At 46.4% G+C, this 12190-nt stretch overlaps 1 protein-coding gene across 2 annotated transcripts in view; it reads right to left on the bottom strand.

Annotated features, from left to right (window-relative positions):
• LOC106561177 (semaphorin-4B) overlaps positions 1-12190 on the bottom strand; it is a 100270-nt gene that overhangs the window by 31134 nt on the left and 56946 nt on the right. For both annotated transcript variants that reach the window (XM_014124850.3, XM_014124849.3), the window contains exons 3-6: positions 3457-3617; positions 2627-2689; positions 1952-2050; positions 341-452 (exon numbers count right to left, since the gene is read on the bottom strand). In XM_014124850.3, coding sequence (XP_013980325.2) covers positions 341-452; positions 1952-2050; positions 2627-2689; positions 3457-3617 — 435 coding nt within the window. The remainder of the gene's footprint in view (positions 1-340; positions 453-1951; positions 2051-2626; positions 2690-3456; positions 3618-12190) is intronic.

Below are 12190 nucleotides of genomic sequence, written 5' to 3'. Positions count from 1 at the left end.
GTAAGGAAGAATAAGATGAAGACAAACCATATCTGGACCAGGAGACAAGGAGCCTCTGTGTCACTCATAACAAACCCTTGAATCTAAAATCAAAGTGTTGTCTCCTAATATGTTTACAGTATGGAACACACAAGAATGAACTCTTGTAAGATATACATTCCAGCTTTATCACCGATGGATCTATAATTAAGTATGTCAACAGTGTGTTGTCTATTATGTTTATGTATATATTGTATTGTGTACAGTATGTATTGTGTACAGTATGTATTGTGTACTCAGTCTTATGGAAGCCAAACACATTTCCCTGACAGTAAATAAGTGACCCCTATAGTGAACCTACCAGCCATGATGGCAGTGGACTTGTACTCAGGGTTGAAAGGGCAGCGGCCGCGTCCGTCCTCTGTCACTATCTCCCCAGTCTGGCTCCTCACCAGAGTGAAGTCAGCTGTGTTCTGGAGAGGACGGACAGAGAGAGAGAGAGACTTGAGGAAATGTAGGGCTGTAATCTACACTGACCACTGCCTTCTTTCCAGTGTTCTCTACTGCACTATGGCCCAAATGATGGGGAGGGAAACACTGGTTGGTTGCAGCTGGTCCCTTTGGGGTGGTTCAAACCAGGGTTGTTTCGAAACGTGGTTTTGTCACATTGTGTGGTCACAATGCAGAAAAGGCTTGTTACTACCCAATGCTATAGAGACACACTTGATAAACAGTATCTCTATTTAAGTAAATGTTATTATATGATTCCATTTAGAAATGATCTGGTGATAGGGAAGATAAGGAGGGCTGCTTAGAGAAGGGATGGACATGACTGTCTGTATAAAGTACTGTATATCTCTCTGTGTGGGCTGAGACTCAGTGGTTTTGATAAGAAGGGAGACTTGGGAGGAGGAGACGCTCAGGAATCCTGGTTCACAACCTAAAGTTCTGCCAAGAGACTTTCCCTCCTCCCTTAATGTTTTCTCTCCCATATTGAATTATTGCAGAGGGGATTTGAGATGTTCTTTGACTGTCAATATTTCTAAATGGAAATGTCAATGTTATTCTGCATGGCCTCAGAGACCTGTCTGCTCCATCAGCTGAACACATTTAAAGATGCACTTCCTTTCAAATGTGTGTGTTCTAAAACGTCTTCATACAACTCAGAGCCACTCATGCTCACTAAACATCTGTAAAGGGTATAATTGGAATACACTGATTTGAGGATAAATAAAATGCAGTCTCCAGGGGGAAATACTGTAAAATAGAGAAGAAAAGCTGTACCTTGATTGACAGAGTGAATTACATGACTAATTACATCTCTCTACAGCACACAGGCATTGTGGTTCTCTCTACAGCACACAGGCATTGTGGTTCTCTCTACAGCACACAGGCATTGTGGTTCTCTCTACAGCACACAGGCATTGTGGTTCTCTCTACAGCACACAAGCATGGTGGTTCTCTCTACAGCACACAAGCATGGTGGTTCTCTCTACAGCACACAGGCATGGTGGTTCTCTCTACAGCACACAGGCATGGTGGTTCTCTCTACAGCACACAGGCATTGTGGTTCTCTCTACAGCACACAGGCATGGTGGTTCTCTACAGCACACAGGCATTGTGGTTCTCTCTACAGCACACAGGCATGGTGGTTCTCTCTACAGCACACAGGCATGGTGGTTCTCTCTACAGCACACAGGCATGGTGGTTCTCTCTACAGCACACAGGCATTGTGGTTCTCTCTACAGCACACAGGCATGGTGGTTCTCTCTACAGCACACAGGCATTGTGGTTCTCTCTACAGCACACAAGCATGGTGGTTCTCTCTACAGCACACAAGCATGGTGGTTCTCTCTACAGCACACAGGCATGGTGGTTCTCTCTACAGCACACAGGCATGGTGGTTCTCTCTACAGCACACAGGCATGGTGGAACTTTATGCTGTATGCTAAGAAATCAAACACACACTTACTATGTACGCACAGATTGGACTGAAGGCGTAGGTTCCACACACGTATAGATGGGTACTGTTCACACGCAGTAAAATCTTGATGTAATTGAAGCAATCAGTCTGCATTAAAGACACAGGAGAGGCGAGAGCATCGTTAATATGACGCATAGGTTCCCACAAACCATTCTCGAGGGAAAGTTCCTCAAGTTGAGTGGAGTAGCTCATTGGGTGACCCTCCAAGCATATTTCCACATTACCAGAATTAATTGCTTTCAAATAGCCTGGGAGGCCTGTTGCTAGCAGTGTCCCAAATGTCTGAGTGACTGTCTCACACAGAACACTGATTGATGTCTTCTTCAAGATCCTGGTCTATGAGCCTTTGTCCCCCAACCCTTCAATCAAACCAGGAATCAATCATACAATATTAACATCTGATAATATACTGTACTTCCCACAGTATTGAGTTTTCTCTACAATCACAGAGGGGTTGCTTAGATGGGATGCATAGCAATTTGTCTGGCTATAAAAAACGTACGCAGGCCATCACTGCTGAATGGAAATGTACAACTTAAATGGAAACTTCCATTGCTACTGACAGTTCATTTTCAGTACTACGGCACAAAATGAGCTTGAGAACTGGCATGGAAGTGTAAACATTGCCACTGGAGTTCCACAAATACAGCGCAATGTACTCACCTGTAGGTCTTTGCCTTTGAAACTGCACTCATCTCTCTTCCTCTCATGTGTGCTCCATGTCAGCTAGAGGAGAGGAGAAGTGTCAACATACATTACAAAGACACAGCACAGAGCTGTAAAGAACACAGCTGTGGTCCTCTGTAGCTTAGTTGGTAGAGCATGACGCTTGCAACGTCAGGATAGTGGGTTTGATTCCCGGGACTAATCATACGTAAAATCTGCACACGCATGACTGTAAGATGCTTTGGATAAAAGCGTCTGCTAAATGGCATATATATATATATTACTGTAGAACATTGTCATTAAGAGCAGTGAACACAAGATGTCATACAACAACCATGTACATTATATAATTCCACACATCCTCACCCTTACTGTTCATGCACACAAGCACGCACACAGAGAAACAGTACAATACAACACTGTTGTGAAGTGTATCTGAGAGCCAAGGGTAACATACCACCTCTAGAAACACTACAAATACGTTTCAGTAGTTCAGCTAGGGCCGCTGGGCTGTTGTGTCTACTTTGATTTGCACTATGTTTAGACTTACTGTGCTGAGCTGAGGTGGTGGCCAGGCGGAAGGTCAAGTCTCAAACCACCTCCACTATATGAGGTCATTATTAACAGGTGACATTCATATGCCATGTTGATACTCGTTTCATTATGCAGATGAATTATTCATTTTGAAGCATACTCCCAGATGAAACTTTTTTATTGCACAGAAATAGTATCAATTATGACTATGTCTAATATCCATTACTTATGAAAAATAGGATACCTCTTGAATGTCTCTCAAAACACACAGACACACACTCGTGCCCACTTACATTACGTTGTAGCTTGACTCTGCTGATATCAGAGAGGTTGAGGGCGAAGAGCTCCTCTCGTGCTCCAACATAGAGCATGTTATCTTCCCTACTGAGGAGCAGAGAGGTATAATTGAAGACCCCATCCACAGAGAATCTCTTGGCTGATCTCTCATTTGCATCTGAGGAGAGAAAAAAACAGAAAGAGGAGAAGAAATATTAACAAACTGAACGTTCTACTGCAATATGAGCCCCTAGAAAGCATTAACAGATTTGCCTGGACAAGAATTTTACATCAAAATGGTAATAATGTATGCGTTATTTTGTTTATGTATACATGTGCTCTCTGCTCCCATGACAACAACATTGTCTGGCCTAGCAGGCTCTTTTTCTGCTGACTCCATCACTACAGGGGAGCTACAATAGGAGAGATGGACAGAGCCTGGCCTCCTGAGCTCATAATAAGGAATACAAATGATCCAACCACAGGAAGCAGCAGCTGGAGGAGTGTGTGTGTGTGTGTTCAGCCTCCAGTCCTGTCACCCTCTCTCATCACCTCTGGAGAGGGCTGCAGAAAGAGAGCGAAAGCCAGCTCCCTATTTTCCTCACTATCCTGACACCCCTTCAAAAGCCCACCCTCTGCCTGCAGCCTGCAGCCACATGTCACATCATTGACTCTCTCTCTCTAAGCCTAAAGCTCCACATTCAGCACATTGTTGCAGAGTGGAGGTCTTCTGAGCTGGCCAGTCCAACATAAACAACATGGAGAACATTTTGTCATGAAAACATATGGTACTGTATATGAATGCCTACTAAGTGATTCTCTGAAGACATCACTGCCTTATGGATTATGAGTCAACTAAAGATTTAAATACATTTCAATCAATACATTTGCAGACTCGACATGAACCACTGAGTCTATGCTATACATTCCCAACGCAAGATTTATAGTTTTAGCTTATCAGAGAAGATACAGTAGTCCTACCTCTACCTTTCAATACAGAAACACATTTTAATATTTGATCATATTTGATCAGTATAGTGCTGCTTCATGCTAGTGAGCCATTTCCTCTCTCTCCTTTCCTTCATCTTCCTTCTCTCTCGCCTCCTTTCCTCACCTCTCCCGTCCTTTCCTTCCCTCTCTCTTCCTTCTCTCCTCTCTTTCCTCAGAGCTTTGAGCAAATGTAACGGTGATTTACCCATGCAAAGACAAAGGCTGGAGCTTGAACCAAAACAAGGGCTTAGAGGGATTTCCACAGAGGAGGATATCTATACAATTTCTCTCTTGAGTCAGACCACCACTGTCATATTCTCTGAACACTGCTGAGGGAGACACAATGAGGCGGGTAATTGTGTACCATTAAGGGAATCCATCTGGGTTTAGTAGTGTGATCATTAATTTTCATAATTTCAGCCAGTCATTAGTCAGGTTTCTATTTCCATTGTATCATGCTGCAGTGATGAGGTTTGCATACAGCGTTGTATAGCCTACCAATACTCAACATGGTTGTCCATTTACACTCCATGTCTGCCCATTCCATAACATTGTGGTCAATATTACAAGGATCTGTGTGCCCAGAAGAAAATGATTATTGATGAATGATTGATGAATTATCCTTGGAACAAACCAAAATCATTGCTCTTAAATCCAAGATAATAATATGGACTGATCCAAGAAAATGTACCTATTAAAATGTATCACAGATTTCAGCAATTCAACACGTTTCCAGGAAACTGTAACATATGGAATGTGAGGCTTTTGGAAGAAGAAGTGGAGCTGTGAAGAGAGCTGTAAAAAAATGGCAACTTTTATTTGAAGAGTGCTAAATAACATCCGTTCATCTGGAACAAAAATTATCAAGACAAAGAAAGACAAATATATCAGATAAAGATATAATACAATATATAATAAATATATATTGTACTGAAAACCAGTTAGAAGTGGGAGAGACAAAAAGTGTATTTACACTCCAATGACAGGATTAGTGCCTTATTAATCAGAAGAGTCTGTCTGCCAGAATGTACTGGTGCTGCAGTTAAGGATTCTGTTTAAAGATGCTATTACAATGGCATCGTTTAGGAGCAAAAGATAACTTGATTGCAGATCTCAAAGGGACAAAATATAATTTATAGCCCTGGGACTACAAACCCCAATAGTAAACTGGAATAGTTGCTGGTCAGTCAGTCTTTCAGTCAGTCTCTAGACCGTCTCCCCCAGGTCTCCATTACAGGGCCCTCCACAGACAGACAGGTCCCTCCACAGACAGACAGACAGACACCATAGTCTCTTTCAGACAAACTCCACTCCATTGTTGTTAGAGCATCTGAGGTTGACTCCCATGACAACGCAGGCAGCCATGGAAACGCTGTGCTGTAGTGTAATCTGGGAAGAGAAGAGCCCTGACCTGTTTAGTGTTCAGAGGAAGCAGAAGCACTCAAGAGCGGCTAGTGTCTGTTGGAGATGTGGAGAGAGGGGGGTGTCTGCCGTAGCTACAGGGGGAGAGGGTGTTAGGGAGGGCAGGCAAGTGGGAACGTTGTAATGAGTGAAGAGGCACAACATATCATAACTAGTTTACCCTCGCCTTGTTGAGCACCTTACCCCTCCCCCTACCCTGCAGTCCTGCCCCCGGCAACCCATAGCAACACACTGCTTTTATCAAAGAGACATCTCATTTAGTCAAACAGCGGAAACTAGCAAATAGCAATACACTTTTGTTGGAGAGGAGACATAGCTATTTAGGCAAACAACGCGTGCAAAAGCAAAAAAGTTGATCATATTACTCCAGTGCCCTCCTCTCTATGCTGGCTTCCTGTTAAGGCAAGGGCTGATTTAAAGGTTTTACTGCTAACCTACAAAACATTACATGGGCTTGCTCCTACCTATCTTTCCGATTTGGTCCTGCCGTACATACCTACAGGTACGCTACGGTCACAAGACGCAGGTCTCCTTACTGTCCCTAGAATTTCTAAGCAAACAGCTGGAGGCAGGGCTTTCTCCTATAGAGCTCCATTTTTATGGAATGGTCTGCCTATCCATGTGAGAGACGCAGACTCGGTCTCAACCTTTAAGTCTTTATTGAAGACTCATCTCTTCAGTAGGTCCTATGATTGAGTGTAGTCTGGCCCAGGAGTGTGAAGGTGAACGGAAAGGCACTGGAGCAACGAACCGCCCTTGCTGTTTCTGCCTGGCCGGTTCCCCTCTCTCCACTGGGATTCTCTGCCTCTGACCCTATTACAGGGGCTGAGCCACTGGCGTACTGGTGCTCTTCTGTGCCGTCCCTAGGAGGGGTGCGTCACTTGAGTGGGTTGAGTCACTGACGTCATCTTCCTGTCTGGGTTCGTGCCGTGGGGGAGATCTTCGTGGGCTATACTCGGCCTTGTCTCGGGATGGTAAGTTGGTGGTTGAAGATATCCCTCTAGTGGTGTGGGGGCTGTGGCTTGGCAAAGTGTGTTGGGTTATATCCTGCCTGTTTGGTCCTGTCCAGGGGTATCGTCGGACGGGGTCACAGTGTCTGGTCATCTATGAACATTTGAACATCTTGGCCATGTTCTGTTATTATCTCAGCCAGGCAGCCAGAAGAGGACTGGCCACCCCTCATAGCCTGGTTCCTCTCTAGGTTTCTTCCTAGGTCCCGTTCTTTCTAGGGAGTTTTTCCTAGCCACCGTGCTTCTACACCTGCATTGCTTGCTGTTTTGGATTTTAGGCTGGGTTTCTGTACAGCACTTTGTGACATCAGCTGATGTAAGAAGGGCTTTATAAATACATTTGACTGATTGATTGATTGAACTGCATTGACAGATGTTGTTAAAAGGATCACAACACTGTTTTCTACTATCACTGCAGGGTTTGTCACTGTTTTTAACATTAATTTAGATAGACTCAGTTAAGGGACAACATTCTCTCCTATCACAGATCCCAGTCTCCGTTTCACAGACAGTACATTCAACACAGTCCTATTTAACCTGCTGACTCTGACTGAAAGACACAGCCTCTGCCTGACACAGCTGCCAGTCACACCTTTCTCTTCCTGTCTGAGTGTGCCAGCTCTCTCACCCTATCGCTATTCCCAGGCCCCCATCCATCCATCCTTCCATCCATCCCACCCCCTCAGAGAGAGCAGCTTTGTGTGCTGGGAGCATCTCCTGTTTGACCCCACACACCAAACCACACGGACACACCAGTGCTCCTTCAGCAGAAAACACAATAAGGTGCAGTGGGAGGGGGGCTCAACCACGGGCAGCTGTAAGCAATGTGAGATCATTAGCATCATTATGTAATTAAATGTCATTTTTGCAAATGACACTGCTAAATGGATTGTAATATCCACCCTGCCTTGTTCACTAATCCATTTAGGGGCAAATTAATGATGTGGGCTTTTAGGGAACCCTAGTCTACGTTTGTTGCAGCGGATTTCCCAACGGCTCCGAGTTCCAACAGCACAAAGTTAATTAGAAGCACAGAACATCCCATCTAAAAGGCAAATGTGGAGTAATCTGTCCTTCAGTCAGGGAGATCAAAGTGCTTCATTTTGTAGGGCATCCAACTACAACAGCCTGATTCACTAAATGGCCTCTCCTGTGAAGGGGTATCGGCTTTCTCAGCTGTGGGGTAAGGGGTTTGAAGTTTGCATTCCTTATTAGAGACACATGTTGTTCTTGTTTACTTAAATGATGTAGACCTAGAGGGAAACAGTGATGGCCACTGGCAAGCCGTATATCTCCAGTACACATCACTGGATGGCACTGGAACAATGCCAAGCAGACTGAACCACTTTTAAATAGGGCCAGATTCTGTTTATGTATGTTTGAGAAATCTAACAACAAAACCAGTATCCTAACAGAGGCCTTGAGTGGTGAAAAGAGGGAGGAGAAAAACATTATATTTCAACATAATGAATGCTTTTCCCATGACTCAAATCATCACCCTTTCTCCTACTCAGGACCTGCATTATTTGAGCAAATATATTAAAATAAGTGACAGCTCCCTATTGCTGTTAAAACAGCCATTCATTTGGTGTCTGCCATACCAGCAGATGACCTGGAAACAATCTCATCCCTCTTCACTGAAATCAAGCAGAATGCTATAAAACAATCTTGAAGGGGACTGATGCACCATTTCCAGGCGTCTGTCTGGAGACATGCCCTAGATTCTCCTGTGGAGGGAATCATGAAGAGACTTCTATGGCAGGAGGCCACTTTGGACAAAAGGGCTGAGCGTACTGTAAGCAGGGCAGAACAAGTGTATCAGCAGCAGAGGGTTGAGAACAGCCCCACAGCCCCATAGCACAGCCACCGCCCCATAGCACCGGCATAGCCCCATAGCACAGCCACCGCCCCATAGCACAGCCACAGCCCCATAGCACAGGCATAGCCCCATAGCACAGGCATAGCCCCATAGCACAGCCACTGCCCCATAGCACAGCCACTGCCCCATAGCACAGCCATAGCCCCATAGCACTGCCACAGCCCCATAGCAAAGCCACCGCCCCATAGCACAGGCATAGCCCCATAGCACAGCCACCGCCCCATAGCACAGGCATAGCCGCATAGTACAGCCACCACCCCATAGCACAGCCACAGCCCCATAACACAGGCATAGCCCCATAGCACCGCCAGTCCAATAGCACAGCCACAGCTCCATAGCACAGCCACCACCCCATAGCAAAGCCACCGCCCCATAGCACAGCCACAGCCCAGCCCCATAGCACAGCCACAGCCCCATAGCATTGGCATAGCCCCATAGCACAGCCACAGCCCCATAGCATAGGCACAGTCCCATAGCACAGGCACAGCCATATAGCATAGGCACAGCCCCATAGCCCAGCCACCGCTCCATAGCACAGGCATAGCCCCATAGTACAGCCACCACCCCATAGCACAGACATAGCCCCATAGCATAGGCACAGCCCCATAACACAGCCACAGCCACATAGCACAGCCACAGCCCCATAGCACAGCCACCGCCCCATAGCACAGCCACCGCCCCATAGCACAGGCACATGGCACAGCTCCATAGCACAGGCACAGCCCCATAGTATAGGCACATCCCCATAGCACAGCCACAGCCCCATAGCACAGCCACAGCCCCATAGCACAACCACAGCCCCATAGCATAGGCACAGCCATATAGCATAGGCACAGCCCCATAGCACAGGCATAGCCGCATAGTACAGCCACCACCCCATAGCACAGCCACAGCCCCATAACACAGGCATAGCCCCATAGCACCGCCAGTCCAATAGCACAGCCACAGCCCCATAGCACAGCCACCACCCCATAGCAAAGCCACCGCCCCATAGCACAGCCACAGCCCAGCCCCATAGCACAGCCACAGCCCCATAGCATTGGCATAGCCCCATAGCACAGCCACAGCCCCATAGCATAGGCACAGTCCCATAGCATTGGCATAGCCCCATAGCACAGCCACAGCCCCATAGCACAGCCACCACCCCATAGCAAAGCCACCGCCCCATAGCACAGCCACAGCCACAGCCCCATAGCACAGCCACAGCCCCATAGCATAGGCACAGCCCCATAGCCCAGCCACCGCTCCATAGCACAGGCATAGCCCCATAGTACAGCCACCACCCCATAGCACAGACATAGCCCCATAGCATAGGCACAGCCCCATAACACAGCCACAGCTACATAGCACAGCCACAGCCCCATAGCACAGCCACCGCCCCATAGCACAGCCACCGCCCCATAGCACAGGCACATGGCACAGCTCCATAGCACAGGCACAGCCCCATAGTATAGGCACATCCCCATAGCACAGCCACAGCCCCATAGCACAGCCACAGCCCCATAGCATAGGCATAGCCCCATAGCACAGCCACAGCCATATAACATAGGCACAGCCCCATAGCCCAGCCACCGCCCCATAGCACAGGCATAGCCCCATAGTACAGCCACCACCCCATAGCAGACATAGCCCCATATCATAGGCACAGCCCCATAGCACAGCCGCAGCCCCATAGCATAGGCACAGCCCCATAGCACAGGCACAAAGCACAGCCCCATAGCACATGCACATAGCACAGGCACAGCCCCATAGCACAGGCACATAGCACAGCCCCATAGCACAGGCACATAGCACAGCCCCATAGCATAGCCACAACCCCATAGCACAGCCACAGCCCCATAGCATAGGCACAAAGCACAGCCCCATAGCACATGCACATAGCACAGCCACATAGCACAGGCACAACCCCATAGCACAGCCACATAGCACAGCCACATAGCACAGGCGCAGGCCCATATCACAAGCACAGCCCCATAGCACGGGCACATAAATGAACAGGGCCTCCACAAGATTCAAGAGCTTATGGGGTTTCATTAAGTTGTCCCAAAATATGTATTTACACAGGACACTTTGGCCATATCTCAGTAACAACTAATTGCAAGCAGATGCTGAGGCCTCAGCTACTGTATTTCAGAGCTGGCATCACAGTCTCTGGAGACCATAGCTTTCTTGTGCCTTGAGGGGTTAAGATTTAGCACAACGTCTGCTGTGGCTGTGCTGTGAAAGCCATAGGAGGAAACTGTCACTATTGAACACACGCATAACAGGTATCTGTCCAGGAAGTCAAATTAAATAACAAGGCAGCTGAAACAAACACAGATAACAGAGATGAAAAACATTAAGATTGAATGCATTGTTTTAAAATTTTGCAGAGAGGGTGGAGTCTGTAGTGGGAGTATGTTGAGTGAATGGGGTTAATTGAGGATTAGGATATAAGCTTTGGAATGTGAAGTCATAGTGGGGTTTAAAAGAGAGGTTAGGGAGAAAACAAGGGGTGGATGGCAGTGAGATAGTTTTACCACAGCCAGACCAAAGAGGAGAGACTATCATAACGGCCTGAGAGGTGTTTTTTTATATGTTCCACCTGTAACAGACACACTACACTCACAGCACTTTCATCTCACATCTCCACACCTATCTCATTTCTCTATCAAATCAAATCATATTTGTCACATGCTTCGTAAACAACAGGTGTAGACTAACAGTGAAATGCTTACTTATGTACCCTTCCCAACAGGGGTACGAGGTAATTGAGGTAGATACAGTGCATTCGGAAAGCATTCAGACCCCTTGACTTTTTCAACATTTAGTTACGTTACAGCCTTAATCTAAACTGTATTTAAAAAAAAATATTCTCATCAACCTACACACAATACCCCCTAATGTCAAAGCAAAAACTGGATTTTAATTTTATGCAAATATATTAAAAATAAAAACTGAAATATCTTATTCAGACCCTTTGCTATGAGACTCGAATTTGAGCTCAGGTGCATCCTATTTCCATTGATCATCCTTGAGATGTTTCTACAACTTGATTGGAGTCCACCTGTGGTAAATCCAATTGATTGGACATGATTTAGAAAGGCATACATCTGTCTATATAAGGTCCCATAGCTAACAGTGCATGTCAGAGCAAAAACCATGCCATGAGGTCCGGAAAGCTCAGAGACAGGATTGTGTCGAGACACAGATCTGGGGAACAGTACCAAAAAATGTTTGCAGCATTGAAGGTCCCCAAGAACACAGTGGCCTCCATCAATCTTAAATGGAAGAAGTATGAAACCACCAAGACTCTCCTTAGAGCTGGCCATCCGGTCAAACTGAGCAATCGGGGGAGAATGACCTTGGTCAGGGAGGTGACCAAGAACCCGAAGATCACTCTGACAGAGCTTCAGAGTTCCTCTGTGGAGATGGGAGAACCTTCCAGAAGAACAAACATCTCTGCAGCAC

This window comes from Salmo salar, chromosome 10 (genome assembly GCF_965601325.2).
Source record: "Salmo salar chromosome 10, fSalSal1, whole genome shotgun sequence".
NCBI classification, from domain to species: domain Eukaryota; kingdom Metazoa; phylum Chordata; class Actinopteri; order Salmoniformes; family Salmonidae; genus Salmo; species Salmo salar.
Note: the sequence above shows the minus strand (reverse complement) of the source record. Positions and strands in the feature narration are given on the sequence as shown.